At 44.3% G+C, this 16,126-nt stretch overlaps 1 protein-coding gene across 5 annotated transcripts in view; it reads right to left on the bottom strand.

Moving 5' to 3' along the window:
• Positions 1-1,019: 1,019 nt before the first annotated feature.
• The window catches only part of PRR5L (proline rich 5 like), a 41,906-nt gene continuing 26,799 nt past the window's right edge, over positions 1,020-16,126 (bottom strand). For 4 of the 5 annotated variants that reach the window (XM_088057790.1, XM_088057788.1, XM_005522396.3 and 1 more), the window contains 5 exons: positions 15,346-15,403; positions 12,375-12,466; positions 8,964-9,104; positions 7,205-7,331; positions 1,020-3,920 (listed from right to left, as the gene is read on the bottom strand). In XM_088057790.1, coding sequence (XP_087913916.1) covers positions 3,589-3,920; positions 7,205-7,331; positions 8,964-9,104; positions 12,375-12,466; positions 15,346-15,403 — 750 coding nt within the window. In that variant the 3' untranslated portion in view covers positions 1,020-3,588. Of the gene's footprint in view, positions 3,921-4,038; positions 4,158-7,204; positions 7,332-8,963; positions 9,105-12,374; positions 12,467-15,345; positions 15,404-16,126 lie in introns of all 5 variants that reach the window. The other variant, XM_088057791.1, reaches the window with a different exon arrangement.

The raw sequence follows: 16,126 nt of genomic DNA, 5'->3' as shown, positions 1-16,126 counted from the left end.
CCAGGTTGAGAAGGAACAGGGAATTCAGAGAGGGAAGTCTGCTACTCTGAGACTACAGCAAAATTAAGAAGTTCACATAACTAAGCACACCATAAATACCACAATTTGTCTCTCACTAGACCTGCAGCTTTTCCTCTCTGGGAGACACAGGCTGCCCTTAAGAGCCAAATATTTTCCATCTGCTGACTCAGTAGCAAGTGCCAAAAGGCCTTTCAGATGAACCCATTGCATTTGGACCTAAAAAGAACAGGCAATCCAAACCCAGCAGTGTTCACCCAGCTGCCATCAGTGCCACCAGCAAGATACACTGCAAGTCTTGATGAGTGAAAAAAAGAAAAAAATAAACCAAGTTGCTGTTCACATGCAGAAACAGCTCTGCTTTCTGGCAATAAAAAATGTGCTTGGCTATGGGGAATATCAGGAAAAAGGACAGTGGTACTAAGAATAGCCCCATCAATAAGTTTATGACAGAGGTGCATGGATACAGAATAAATCACTTACCTCAAGAAGGGAGACAAAGGGAAGATAGATTCAGTGTGGTGAAAAGTGACTCAGTCTAGGTTATTATCAAAGCAGAAGGTAAGAGACTTCACAAGGTGGTGAGAGAAACTCCTTCCCGTTCTGACAGCTCCCTCAGGAGGTTTTCTCAAGTTGGTGACGGCAAGGGTAGAAAAGACTGGCCTGTGGCCCAGTCACAGCTGGGTGACGGGCCAGCAACATAGTGCAGCCCCAAACCAGAACCCTGTATCCAAAATGCAAGTGGCTTCTCGCGCTGCAGCTCTGGCATGGGGACAGTCTTTGCTTCCAGAGGACTGGAAGCTTCCTCACAGAGAGCAGGTGCTCAGCACTGCTCCTCAGAACTGCTCCCAGGGCCCTTCCAGGCCAGCCTCCCACTGCCACCACGGCACAGCTTTCCAGCCACCTTCACACTCACCCTGTGTGTGAAAGAAAAGCACTTGCAGAGGCTTGTGCAATCTCTTGTGGCTGTAAATGTGGTGCTCATGACCATGCACTCAACGTGGTTTACAGAACAGGCTGTGTTTACTTCAGTTTACAAAGTAAAGCCACCGGCTTTAATTCTCCATAAAAACAAAACAATGGGGGAAGTGCATGATTCAGAGGGCTTGGTGCAAATTTTTGCAAAGTAACATATACAAAACCAAAATAATTAAAATCATACATATGCGTAAAACGAAAGAAATTCAAGTTAAAACCAGGACTAACTCCTATTAGCCCTAGAGATGATCCAAGAATATGTCAGGAAATAAATAAATCATTCTGGTTTTCACCGTAAAAGAGGGTGCTGCTCTCTAATCAAAATGGTTTGGGTATTCACAGAAGGCAAATGGGTTAAAGGAGAAACAGAAGAAGAAAAGCATTCATAAGAGTGAACTGAAATGCTGCAGGGTGACCACCTTCCCACACACCTCAGAGTGACTAAGAGAAGGCTTTAAATCATGGCAAGGGGCCAAAGAAATTAAATGTGAGCAGGACACCATCATCTGCCCCACGCTGGAGGGACTGTGCCAAGGTGAGACCAGCATGGTTTGTCTGCCACCACAGAGATTCTGAAGCTCCACCACAATCCATGGCTGCCCTGGGGCAGGTGACAGTAAGTTGGCCTGGTCAGTCCAATTTATGAACAGGAAAGCAACTTTTCCTATAATCCATCTGAAGGGAATGTGGCTTAAAGACACATCTTCCTGGCCTCTGCTGGACTGTGGGTGCTCTGAGGAGGAGAAGGAGGCAGCCAGCACAACTGAACCTCTTTTCCTGACATGGAAAGCACAACTGGTGATCCAAACACTCGGTCCTTCCTCAAAGGCCAAGAGCTCCAGTGACAGGAGGGAAAAGAAGGTTCCTCCAAGTATCTCTCCCATCACTGCAAATCACAGTAGACAAAGCAACACTGTCATTTATCAAGGCAGCACACCTTGTACTCATAGCTGGTATTTCTGATGCTTTGTTGCCAAATAACCTGCTCTCCTTTTGCTGCATGTGCTAATAATGCCAAATCCTAGCAGCTCAGAGATGTACTTCCAGTGCAGTCAGTGGAGCAGAAGATGCTCAATGCCCAACAGAAGCAGAGCAAATTCTGCAGTTAATGTCACAGCATGCAAGAAAACATCCTGAAGGCTCATCCTAACCTTCTGCTTCCTTGTCAAGACACACTCATTTACAGTACCACTTGGAGTAGATTGAAGTGGTAGTTGTGTCCATATTTTTAATGTGATTTGACATTTAAGGCAGCACTGCAGTTCACCTCTAAGCCTGTAATTACACTTGCAAATCTACTTAGCAAGACATCAGCAGAGTGTCCTGGGGACAGCTCAAACAGATTGTATCTGTCCCCACACAAGCAGCACTGGAGTACCAAGTGATGCTACAAAGCAGACACTGAGGACTGCAGTGACTGATAGACACCTGCAAACTGGACCCACTCCTGATCTTCACAATAAAAACAAAACCAAAGACTGCAAAGAGCCCTCACTTTATCGTAAAAGCAGTACTGCACTGAGTCAGATACCACTGGAGGTCAGGAGCACTTCATGAATACATTGAGACAGGACTCCTTTCCACACCCCGCTGTTTAGCCTCGGTCTCACGGAATCCACAAGTGCTAAAAGCACCAGGGTAGGCCCAGGATGAAATCCTGATCATCACCTCCTGGATCTGGAGTCACGATGGCACAGTGCAGAGAAGCACCTTTACATCTCCCACACAAGTGCAGCATCTCCTTCCCATTTGATTTTCTCTTTCATCATAGCCCTATCAGCACTGAAATTTTGAGAGCAAATTGATGCCAAATGCCAGGATGCTCAGTATATTTTGCACCCAATTTACACACCCCAGCCATCCTCTGCACCCAATTTATACCAGAACCAGCAAGATATGACTGGAACCAAATAAAATACATATGAAGTACTCAGCTTGGACTCCACATATACTCGGTTCTCTTTGGGCCTAGGAAAAAGGTAAGTCTGATTAATTCTGATTTGGACTTTTCATTCATCCCCATGGGAAGCAAAGTGAAGGATCTCCTCCTCTCACAAGCCACCTCAGCAGATCTTTCTGCAGGATGCAAATGGTTTCATCCCTGAGTTCAACTTTGTAAGAGAAATGAAGTGCTCAGCATTCACCATGCTAGCACCAGAATTAGAGAACACTGAGCACAGAGGCCTCCACTGCAGGGACAGAGAACAAAGAAGCAGCACAACTGGGAAAGATGGAGAAAAGCAGAAAGAACTCAATTTGTATCATACCAAAGAAAAAGAAAGAAGCCCGATGTCAAACACTTTATACCAGTACAGGGAGAAAGCTTACAGAAGGCAGATTGTGCTGTTCAACAGCAAAACCTTTGCAGCCCTCAGTGGTCATCTGGGAGCAGCAGCCTGGTACCTCCATCAACAGTGATCCCAGACTGGTACAAGAACATATCTAGAGGGCATTCTCGGCCATTAGAACACTTGAGCCCATTTCAATAACATGAGCAAAATTCCTATTTTTCTGGTTTTTTCCCAGCAGGGATGACACACCACTTTGTCCAGCTTAGTGCATACAATTCTCCACTCCTCAGCCAGACTCGTTCTAGCTGACAGAGGTGCAGTTGAGCTCGGCAGGGTCCTGCCTGCTGCCTGGGGCCACGACTCCCTCGGGGCCATCGGCGATGCTGGGCTCGCTGGAGCACTGCCTGTGGCTGAAGCAGCTGGGCTGCAGCAGGAGGCACTTGTCAGAACTGTCCGACTCCTCGACGACCATTCCCGTGTGCATCATGGAGGCCATGGCCAGGAGCTGGATATCCGAGTGAGCGTTGGCAACCGTGTGCCGCCGGATGCTCCCGCACTTCTCCAGGTAAGCCTCGCCCTCCTGCTCTGTCAGTGGGGTCAGGGCCTTAGGCCGGGATCTGGAGTACCGTCTCTCTGGAAGAGAAAGAGCAAGCAGGAACGGTCAGCAGCACACAAACAAAGTGCTGCCCACACTGCCAGGCTGGCCTCGGGGATCAGGGAGAATTCAGTGTGCAGCTACGGAGCGCCCCACCTCATTACCACTGGAAAACAGTCAGGAGCTCACGAGTTCACACTGCTAGGTGTTGGGAAAGGAGATCTGCCTCTGCCCCAGAGAGGAGAGACCTCCCATCCTGCTGTAAGGGCTGCTGCCTACGAGAGAAGTGAGCCAAAATGTCACCAGTGCAGCCAAGGGACTCTCGTTAGCATCCTGAGAGTCTTCTCTTTTTTCAAGGGGTGAAGACCAAGGTGATGCGGGTGTGATGTGATGCGGGTTCACTAAAATAAGTGACACTAAAGCAGCACAAGTCTCCAAAAAAAAAGCATTCAGTTGGGATTTGAACTGACATCCCTTTCTCTGAAAAAATTCTCTCAGAAAGTGCCATTAGCTGTTGTCAGTGTGAAATTCCTGATGCTTGCATTGCACTGTCTCTCTATCTGCCTAGGAATAGGCCATTCTGTTGGCATTATCCCACCATATTCTTTAAAGATCACGCCAGAAAAAGGACATTTCATCCACTTTGCAACACATCTGGGTTTGGAGACTGGGCACAGAAAACACCTAACAGTGCACAGGAACAGTCCACAACAGCCTGGGGAAAAAGGGCACAAGGGAAAGGCTGTGTTTGTGCTGAAGAGGAAAGGCAGTGACAAAGAATGCATGGGTGTGGGCCCTACGATCTGCTCAGCAAAAACATTAAGGAGGAAAAATGCCAGGTGTAAAGCACTGACCCAAGGTGCAGTCCCCAGCACAGTACCATGAAGCACATTTCAATTCTGACGCTGAAAGCTTCAAAGAGGGCAGGGGTCAGAGTTTTGCCTTGGCTCACTGTAATCTCACCCCAGCAGGTTGAATCGGACACTGGTACTGTTCACCTGCTGGTTTCCACCCCCTGCAATGTTCCATATGATTTTGGACATCTCCTGTGGGTCTACCCCTGCAGCAGCTGATGGAGTCATTCCCTTTGCATCCCTGTTTCTCACAAATGTCACTGAAGTGCAGTGCAGTGATAAGTTCATTTCATAAAATCAGAAGCCTTTAAACCATATAAAAGGCTTCCAACCAAAACTGCAGAACGTAAGAGTAACAAAATGCAAAGCAAAACACTTGTCACTGAAGGTTAGAAGAGTTTTGGAAGCTTGTATCAGGAAGAAAAGCCAAAAACAAACTATTTGCTACAGAAAGGAACAGGTGAGCAGTCAATACTTCACCCTGCTTACTGCCAGCAATACATCAATTCAAAATGGTTCATTTCACATTTAAGAGTATGCAAAAATCATTTCTGAGGCTGGTTACAGCAAATACACTCTTCAGGTTTCATCTGCAGCTCAAACCACAGCAAGCTGTAGTGTTAAAGTACATTGGGATATGACTCTTTTCAGAAAAAAAACAGGTGAAATTAGCCTACTCTAAACATGAATTTATTGCTTTACTTTTCCTGCCTCTTTACTTTCTTGGCCACAAAAGACAGTATCTTAAGGGAGTTGTCATGCATAGCTTAAGTAGAAATTTTATTTTTATTTTGGTGCCTTATGACCAGGAATATAAACTGGGAGGAGTTTTTCTGGGACTTTTTTCCAAGCAACTTCAGATCAGCAGTGATATGCAGCTGTTCTATCTTCTCTCCTATCCCAAATATAAACCCTGTTTATTAGCCAGCTGGAACCCTTTGGTACACTCCATACTACCATGCAGGTTATGGTAAACTAAAAGCTGACTGAAAGAGGGAGAGAGGAAGAGAAGGAAGCCTGATTACAAGTGAAAGTTAAGGAAAAGAAGCCATAGCAACACTTTGAAAATACCAAGATTATTTGCAGAAAAGTGCTGTTTTGCAGTCCCTGTTTTGTATTGCAAACACGGGTTCCTTCTTTCCTCATGCTCAGCACAGGGTGGAGGCAAGGGTAAAAGGCCACCTTGGAAATATACACAAATAAATGACAGCTAAAATCAAAGTAAGTTCAATTATTTTAAGGCATATAAACTTTACAAGGCAAGTTTGTGTAGGTTTTCAATTTTTTTAAATGGCACAAATGCCTCATTCAGCTGGCAGAAATCCAGGATGGCAAGAAACGTCAGTACAGGTCAGGCAGCTCCCTTTCTAACTATCCCAGCAGCATGCAGATGTCCATAAACAGCAAAGCAATCAAATTTGTCAAAGTCCAACTTTCATAGGGGATTTTGGTCTAGATTAAACCTTAGGATCAGATCTGCAAATCCATGCTGAACTGTACAACCATCTTCACTTGCACAGAAGATATCTGACTGCCCAGCAACCAGAAGAACAAAAACCCTGAGCCACAGTTTTCCTAAAGCAACACCATGAGTTTATTACAGGCACAGAGTGTCTGAGTTCCAATAGGTTCTTCTACCACAAGACCATCTTTTCCATTATCTCTCAAGTGTAGTACAAGGCAGGTTGTGGGTCTCCAACTTGCTACAATTTTGCATCGAAGCAAAGGCTGAAGCAAGTAAAAACAGAGGGAGACTGGAGCTTTCTTCACTTGTTCTATTTATATCTTCTTGACTACCAAATCAGTAACGCTATGCCCATTAGCTAGCCAATCTCTTCTGGCTGGCCACATGTGTAAGCAGAGCTCCTGCATCATGTGAAGAAGTTTCCCAGAATAAGCATGCTCTTCCTTAAGTGAGGTGCCTGTTCTCTCACCTAGACATGTTTATCCATACTTTACACACCGAATTTTAATTTGTGGGTTTTTTTTAAAACCGAATCCTCAGATGGAAGGGAGACTTCATACAAAACCCCTGTCATCCCTCAGAATTAATACGCAACAGTTCTGCTGTTTGCAAAAGCTGATTGATGCAGCAGCTGAAGCAGGCTAGCAAGCAGGGACAGAGAGCAGGCAGCAAAGGACCAGGTACAGTCTCTCACTGTGGTGAAAGCAGTACACCAGGCATGGACAAAGGGGTTTTAAAATCCAGTCCATGTCCAGAGAGAGGTGAGACTTTGTGGGTGTATGTGTGGAGTTATGGCACTAACAGCTCACTACGTCACGGAAAAGAAAAAGCCTGTCACAAAAATCTACATTCAGAAACATTAATCAGGGCCTTCTCAGGGATGTTTTAGCCTTTGTTTTCTGTCTCATGGAGTCATGCACCGTTTCCTTTTCCAGCACAAATGCCTCCCATTACCCAACCTGTGTACCCCAGTAATAGCTTCAGTACAATTTGCGTGTCTTACCAAGCAAGCAGGTGCTACCAGAGGAGCTGTGATCCTCACACAACCCTAAGAATGGTGATACCACCTGCTTGACCAGCTCTTCCAGCTGCAGGTAGCCCTCAGTGGGGCCAGTAGGCTCATGGACACTCTGAAAATCAAACACAAAAAGTCAACATTACCCTTAAAAGATTTTTTAATAAAGCCTGGGGTCTGTCAATTCTCTCTGTACTGTAATATCCCAATTGTGTCAGTAAGGAGGTGATAGAGGTTTGGGTGCCTTTCAAGTCAATCTTCTTGTTCAAGTTACAGACACGCCCTATGGGCATTGAGCAGACAGCTCTTTTTTCTGGGCAAGTGAGAGAAAGGTACAAGGTGTGCTCCCACTGAGGATGTGCACAGTGTACTACAGCAATGCAATTATGCCAGGGCGGTTCTACCAGAAAATATCTCCTTGTAGAAAAGCCTTAACACGCCTTGGGCAAAGCACTGCTCTTTTCCTAGGCAGGCCTGCAGGCAAAGCACCCTCTGTGGTTCAGCTTACAGCTGTGGAGATGGTAGATAACACCAACCAATTTAACAGTAATTTCAGAAACCGTTCAGACTTAACTTCCTGAGAAGCCTCAATACACTTTTTTCCTCAAATGTGTCGCTCTGAGATCCTCTTTGCTCTCAAGATTTTTTGTATTAAAAAAACATTTCAGGGAAATTGAGGTAGCACTTCAGTATCACCTGCTGTTCCAGTCTGGGTCACTGGAACATCGTCAGTGAGAACTCATACAGAACTACCAGCTTAGCCACTTCTTTTGTTGTGCTTCATAAAGTTTCATTCTCATACATCCATTACATTGGAGAAGAAATAAAAGCCACCAGGCTGTGTGGTGTGCTGGAGGGAAGGGATGCCATCCAGAGGGACTTTGAAAGGCTTGATATATGGGTTTGTGCAAATCTCATGATAATCAACAAGGGCAAATGAAAGGTCCTGCACATGGTTCAGAGGAAGGCTGGATGGAGCCCTGAGCAACCTGGTCTAGTGGAAGGTGGCCCTGACCACGACAGGAACTGGATGATCTTTGGGATCCCCTCCAGCCCAAACCATTCTATGATTCTATCAATTCAAACATGTAATATAGCATTTTACAGGACAGTCAAGCTGGACAATATGAGAAAGAATCAAAACTGGTTGTATTTGGCATGCTTGGTAAACTATTCTGTTGAGATCTGGATAAAGAGGACAGTTATCACAGACACTCCTGATCTCTTGGGAGAGGCCTTTGAAAGATGGCCTTTCATTCTGCCTGCCACCAAATGTTATTTCTCCTCTAATGGGCACTCCTCAGCATCCCAGCCAGCCAAGCAGCCAGAGCCACAGTTCATTCAAATTTCATTATCTGCTGCGATGAAGACTTGCCCTGTCTTTGCAAAGCCGAGGAATCAGGAAAACTAGGGCACAAAGAGGCATTCAGACAAGCCAGAAGATGAAAATTTGTGTGGAAAAAAAAAAAAAAAGAGTCCTGACACTGTTTGTAGATGGGGAGGAGAGGTACCAAAAAAAAAAAAATTACAAAACATGGCTCTTTCAAAGGCAACATCTTTACCTGTTCCCAGGAAAGCTCAGGGCATCAAATTCAGCTCTCATTTTAACACTGCTCCCAAAAAAGCACATATCACACTCCCATCAACCCACCCTCTACTCTCCCCACTTTTCCTCCAGTGTTTGTATGATTTCAGTGAGGTCAAGATACCCAAGTGAGTCAGACAAAGAAGAGCAGAGGCTCCCCACCTGCAGAATTAACAGCATCTGGACAATGGAAGCTGGAACCTTCGTCTGGACCAGGGGAAGGATTTCTTCCAACTTCACCTTTAGCAAGACCAAGTCTCTGAAGCCAAGAAGAGCAATCTGACGGATAGTCAACTCCTGACCCTAAAAAAACAAAGAAAGCAAAATCCACATGTAGATAAAATGACGTGTGAGCATCGTACCAACACATGGGCACGCAGACAGGAGGGTTTGTTCTGCCCATTGCTGCTGTGGCAAAACACCCCACCCCGTCATACATGTTGAGGGTTCTTTAATTTTTTCCCTCTCAGTCTCACATAAATTCTGAAGTGGGCATCACCTCAGGCGCCACTAGGTTCGGAGTGAAGCCAGAAGTGGGCCTGTAGTTCACCAAATGACTATGTAAAACCCACTTGCCACCCCATTTGCTCACAGAAAAGCCCAGGCTGGATGTAGCTTGTGTTTCTGGCACTTGGAGCTGAGAGAGCAGAGAAGATTTGGTAGGGAATGAAGTTGTTACAGAATATTTCTTAACTAAACCTGCCTCTGACTTATATTGTGCCCTCCTTTTGCTCAACATCTGCATTTTACACCTTGAGGATATGACAAAAATCTACAGGTTAGTCCATTACAGATTTTAGGATTTAGGCTGGAGCAAAGCTAGTAAGACTGCTTGAACCAAACATCATTTTAAAAAGCAACAGCTTTAATATCCTCTGCAAGGCATTTCTATTTTACATCGACAACACAAATGAGCAGGTTTAACAGATGATATAATATTTCTCAGCATATTTAAACACAGTCTAACTCCATTTGGAATTCTGGTGTTACTGCCTTTCCCTCTGCTATGTTTAATATCTGCACAACTTTCTCTTGCCCCACTGCAACTCAACAGCAGAAATTTTCCTCCCAGCCCTGCCCAGCACTCTCCAGCCTGAAAAGTTTGCCATTTTCATCTCAGTATGTTAATCTCTGCCCCATGGTCTGTTTGGGAATCATTTTATGATCTCCATAACACACTCAACATAGCAAATATTTAGCTGGAAGAAATTAACAGCAGTTAATCATTAATTCGTAACAGGTTGTATGTCATAATTAAAAGTGTTATCAATATGTGAATATGAATTAAAACCAATAGAATGGAGAGCAGCTTGGCCATAATAAAAGCAGTTTGCTGTTTTAAACTATCACTGTGTAGGGAAAAAATGTGCAGGAAAGACCAGTACCTATCTTGAAACTATATTTCAGCAGCTGTAAACTTTTTTATTTATATTATGCAGTTTAGTCCCATTAACTTCATACCCCATTTCAAAATGCAAATATGTTTCTGTGCCAAGCAAAACAAGATTTGCTATTCTTTTTTCCACACCAATAGTCACATCAACAGCTGCAACTATACGAAAGCCAGTGACCTGTTTACATAGTTCCCCTCTGTACAGCAATTTAACCAACTTGGCTGCTTAAAGGTCGTATTTCTGCAACAGCTATGAGCCTTGGGGTTTAACTTAGCTGAGATACGAGGCTGGTGTGAGTTACTACCTTTGGTAACATACACTCACATGTGGCTGACTCAGTTTCATTCTGAATGGGTAATTGCTGGCATCACAGAATACCACAACTAAATAATCCTGCTGATAATTGCAGGAAAGGATGGGGAATCAGGAACAAATCGACTTTCCCGTCTACCAGAGCAGTGTACAAAGAACTGCAAGTTGATGGAAGACACTCGCTGGAGGAGCTCTCCTCACATGTTGTGACACACTGTATAAATGGTTACACACAGTTCCCTATTTCTAGGAAAAGCCCAAACCTTGTTATTAGGACACTGGCCTGGCTTAAGAGCAATTTCTATTTCTTTCTGTGCCAGCAACTGTCTCTGTGGTAGCCTAGAGCAGTTGACTCGGAGTTAAATTCTTGGATGTATTTAGGCAGCTTAATCCATACATTTGTGTAATGTTTAGGTGCCTACAAAGCTTTAAATATCCTGTCTGTTTACCTTTCAGTTCCTCATCCAGAAAGTGGCAATACTTCCCAAAGTTCACAGTTTTGCTGACAGATTTTGAGTGACTCAGATAATGTGACAAGACAAATACAGCAAAAAAAAAAAGATGCGTTCAAAGAATCTCAACATCATGTAGTCACTCTTTCACCACTGTGACCAAGTTACTTCCAAAAGGTGTACCCACAGTGTTGTAACTTGTGTCCCATTTCTCATCAGAGACATTTAATAGCAGGGCAGTAGATTCTTCTGTTAAGTGGCAGAATTATTAGCATCAGTGGGTATGACACAGAGCTCTGCTGCTTCCACAGTACCCAGGCAGCTGCAGTGCTGACAAACCCCTGCTTAAATAGGTCACTCCCTCACCAAGAGGGAGCTGCAAAAGGAGAGGGTATTATAGTTGCACAGTTTTACCTGTCAGACACCTACCTTCAAGCATCTGCAGCAAGGAAAGAACAAAAATAAACACAGTAGAAAGGTTAGTGTCTGTCTTTGCAGAAGTCCTTTCTCTTTTAGGAAATGCCAGCTTTAATAGGATTAGAGGAAAAGGGCAAGCTTTGAGCTTTACCTGCTGCCTTTCAAACAATACAAGGGAAAAATAATTTTAAAAAGCTCTGGAAATAATGTCTTCCAGAAGAGGCAAAAGTCAAGGGGAGGAGGCTAGCATTTCCAAGAACGTCATTCTCCACGTGAACTACATTTTTCTTTTCCTCTGATGGCAGAAAAGTTCAAAATAGGCTGGGGGGGTAATTAGACTGCTCATATGGAAACCCTGACTAAAACTACATTAAAAAATGATACAGCTCAACACTTCTGATGGGATACTAAGCTTTCAAAATACCCAGCATAAGAAGATTTTATATAAAAAGTACTCATTCTTCCTCTACCCATAGACTTACATGTCCCCTTATTAAAGCTTAAAAAAACCCAACTGAGGATTTCCTAAAGGCACAAATGGGATATAAGCCCTTCAAAAGTCATTAGGGTGAGTTAAACACATTTTCTCCTGATCTGGTCTTCAGATTTATACCTCTAGGACAAGCTGTCAGTGTTGTCATCTGCACCAACAGTCACAGATACTTATAAAAGAAGGAACTATAAATACAAATAGTCCAGAGCTTCAGTCTAGACAAGGTATAGTCCAACAGTTGCAGTGTGCAAGCTTAGCTAAGCACAGAAAGTAGACAGTTGGGAATAAATTCAGTGCAAAGCACAATGCTTTTCCAGTAGATTTTAGCAGTCCTTCTTACAGTTAATACTTGGATAAACTCTACTTCCTCCCAGATTTAGTTTAAGGGTTTTGACACATATTTAGCCACTGGCCAAACAGTGCTGCTGGCAGAGAAGTTACCACTTGCCATCAGCAGGCATTGCAGTTACATTGCTTTGCCTGACTGAACTGTAATTAGGATTACCTGGACTGGGTAGAATATTGCCTGGAGTGTAGGAAGAGTCTCTGTAAAATAGTGATCCCAGATTTCAGACAGGACATCAATGCGATCCTCACCTACAAAAACAGAGATTGGGAGCAAGAGCTTTAGTGACAGGGATACTAAAAGCAACTTGGATTTTCCAGGGACTTTTTAATTCCCCAAGCAAGAGACTTCATTTCTTCAGCCCAAAACTGGACATCACCCCTAACTGGCAGAGACACAAGGCTGTGACCACTGTTTGTTCTCTGCAAAACATGAGACCAATTCCAACAAAAGAGCAAAGCCCCTCTTCAACCAGAGGCTTTAACTCCACAGCACAGGATTGTGCAATTGCACAGCCCACAGTAAACAAGCTCCACTAGCAGGGGAGAGGCCACACAGAAACAGCTGAATCTGAGAACCAGCAGGTCACAGCCAACATCAGCTGATCATCCAACATCATCTGCAACTGGGCCAGGGAGAGCATTTAGGAGGGCTGGGCCCCCTCCATCAGCACCAGGCACCTGTCAGGAATCCTGACAAAGGCACTAATGACCACTGAGGCACTTGTGAAGGTTCCCAAATTAAATCCACTTGTAGCCAACCCTTATATGACTCTAATTCTAACAAACATCCCCAAATGTAACTGGATGAAGTTTATATAAAGTTTATGTATTAAAATGAAGGCAGACTAAGCTATGTATCTTGGGATTCCAATAACAGGAATACAACTGTAATCAAATTATGCTCATAGGTTTGACTTACAGAGCTGTGCACTCCTCAGCATCTGGGCCCAAAGCCTCTAAGTTTTTTAGCTGAAGGTTTGCAGTGTTTATTTCAAGTTTTAGACACATCACTGGAAATCTCAGGTGCAAATAGGGACTCAGGTTTAAAACCAGAAGTTTCTGACAGAAGAATTTTCCAGGGTATCTCCCACAGTATCTTACAAGCGGTCTAGACTCCAAGAGCAGTAATGGCCACTCAAGTCAGGTTTGAAGGCTCAGCCTCAAGGTCACTAAAGGCCCTACACGAGGAACACGTAAAATTGTAACTCAAAGGAGCCTGATCACTCTGTACTGAAGTGTTTTTCTCATCTGCAGACTTCCACACAGCCTTTCACTGTGCTTGCCCATGGGTTGTGCTGCTTAGGACACAGCCAGAGAGAAGAGCCAGCAGGACTAGATCCTGCAGACATTTCCCTTTGAGCAGAGAGCCAGCCCACTAACAACCACAAGAAGGTTCAAAGAGATGCTTCACTGTGTCAGGTATGAGTCTGGCTTCAAAACTGGAACTGCAGGCAGACAAACTACCCAACACCCCCACAACATCTACCCATTACCACAACAGCCAAGTGTAAGCAAAAAAGACAACAGGAAACAGATTAATTAAATGTTTAATTTTTTCCTTCCTCTGCCTCCTACCCAGGACTGCAATGCTTTGCTGTCTGAAGACAGAATGAAATGTCAGAGGTCACTTCTCCTTCTGATGGAGAAGCAGGAATGGTTTGTTTCTTCAAGAAATAATAAATCCTGCAGGCACTGAAAGAGATTCTGACAGACTGTATAAAGAAAAATCATGTTAAAGAGCCTGTGATTGAAAAATAGACACTGATAAAACATATTGCCATGCCCTGCAGCCACTCTGTCTGGGTGCAGGGGCAGTATAAGTTTTCCAGGAAGACAGAACTAACCAAGAAGCATGTACAAGAAATCCTCATTTCTGTGACCACAAGATCTGCAATGAGCCCACACATTATAAAAGAAAGGTGCCCATGAGTCATCTCCTGCAGTAATGCCAGCCTGCGCAGCAAAGTGGCTCTGGTGTCACTTCAAGCTAGAGACAGAAAAATGAGGGACAGAAGATGTTTTGCTGTCTGCCTGGGAAACTTCATCTAACCCAAACTACCTGAGCATCTGCAAAATACTCTTGGGCAGCTCTCAGCTTATTACAGACTCAAACTCAATTTTGATAATGCTAAAGCAGGTACTGGAATACTTTTCTATGAGTACAGAAACCAAAGTCTCTGGTAAGCTGTGCAGCATTCATTCTGAAGAGCCAGCAGTGGCAAGGCAGGTACCCACATTTTGGAAAATGCAGGAGTCTGCCTTTTTTCCTCCCTCACAGGGCCAATGCTGGAGAAGCACACCCCAAAGCAGGAGGCTGGCAACCCCTTAACTCCTCTGGGGCCCAAATCCTACAGCCTCCCAGCTGTGTGAAGTCACTTGGTGAAGAATGGTGCAGAGGAATCCAGGACCAGCAATGACATGGAATTATAAGCATCTATTGGCATTTAACGACCCACACACAACACACTGGTGATTATCCCTGCAGGCTAGAAAACTGGGTCAAACCAAAGAGGATTTATTCTTTTAATAAAGATGTGCTGGCTTCACTTGAGCAAACAGTTTCTGAATGTGACCAGCTCCCCACACATCCAACACTGAGTGGCCACACCACGCTTGCCTTGGCCTGCAGGCTCTGCAGCAGCAGTCTGAACACAACTCCATGTGTGATCAGCTTTCCTGAAGGATTTCGTTCTCACCCGAAGGACTGCTCTTGTCTTTAAATTTACACAAAGCTTGATAGTTCAGCTCTCAAAAGCATGACAGAGAAACCAAACCTGTGCTTACATCAAGCTGCAAAACACGTTCAGAAATGAAAGGCAGAAGGCAATTCCAAGCAGTTTTGCAATAGGATCCATGTCCAGATCAGAACTGCTATGAGCCCATGTTGAGCTGCCACACGAGACCCACGCTCCTGCATTTGTGATGCAGTTATGGCTGGTGGGAGCATGGTGGCTCTGTGGCTATTCAAACAGCCCACCCCCTGTTCAGCCTCACAAGGGCTCCCCAGGGGTTGTGTCCCCAGGGCAGCACCAGAAAGGGCTGTACGCTTTCCAGACATGTAAATCATCTCATCTGACCAAACATCAAAGCACAACTCCCTTCCAAAACAGGTTTCCTGCTATACTTACCTTCACACAGCTTGACCTTCTCCTCCATAAACAGCAACCCTTTCACAAGGAGCTGGTTCTGCCAAGAGAAAAGAGAGACATGCATTTGCCTTTTATTTATCTATAATGAACATGGAAGAATGCATTTTTGTCAGATGTTACCCACTTTGCATGCATTTATCTAAAGATCAGTCAAGTTGTAGTACCTTAGTGAGCATTGGTCTCGGTGTGAGTGTGACCTAGACATTCCTTAACCCTCTCTTGTTCAGCTAGACATGAGAACGCAAGACACAGCAGTTGAAACATCTCCCAGAAATGGGAAGGGCCACAGGGAGGGAGTCAAGAAAACAAAATGCTTCTTATCATAATGGTGCACCCACATGTGCTAGAACTCAGTTACATGATGGAGGCAATCAAAGAGTCAAATGCTATGAAAATGCTCCACTCTGTTCTTTTTTGCACTTGCTCACTGCTTGTCTAACTGCACAGTAGGCCAAGTTCAGCTCCCTAACATCTACTTCTCTGTTCCTACCTATTGTCTTTCCATGAGGCCATTCTTTTTGTATTGAGAAGTTGGATCATCTTAATATGAGATGTAAAGCTGCAGAAGAACTGTCAGGTCTTTCTAGACAAACTGAACTCTCACGGACCAGACAGATGAAGATACCAGTAAGCCTGTTTGCAGTTCAGGACATCCAAATACCTGATTAGCTTTTTGTTCCCACTTCCCTAAATGTAGGAATGGTGCAAAAACAACACCTATCTTTTTGTTCTCCTGACGGGTGAATCAATTATTCTGAAA

This window comes from Pseudopodoces humilis, chromosome 7 (assembly GCF_049639895.1).
Source record: "Pseudopodoces humilis isolate 2021_Gansu_Grassland_sample_001 chromosome 7, ASM4963989v1, whole genome shotgun sequence".
Taxonomy (NCBI): domain Eukaryota; kingdom Metazoa; phylum Chordata; class Aves; order Passeriformes; family Paridae; genus Pseudopodoces; species Pseudopodoces humilis.
Note: the sequence above shows the minus strand (reverse complement) of the source record. Positions and strands in the feature narration are given on the sequence as shown.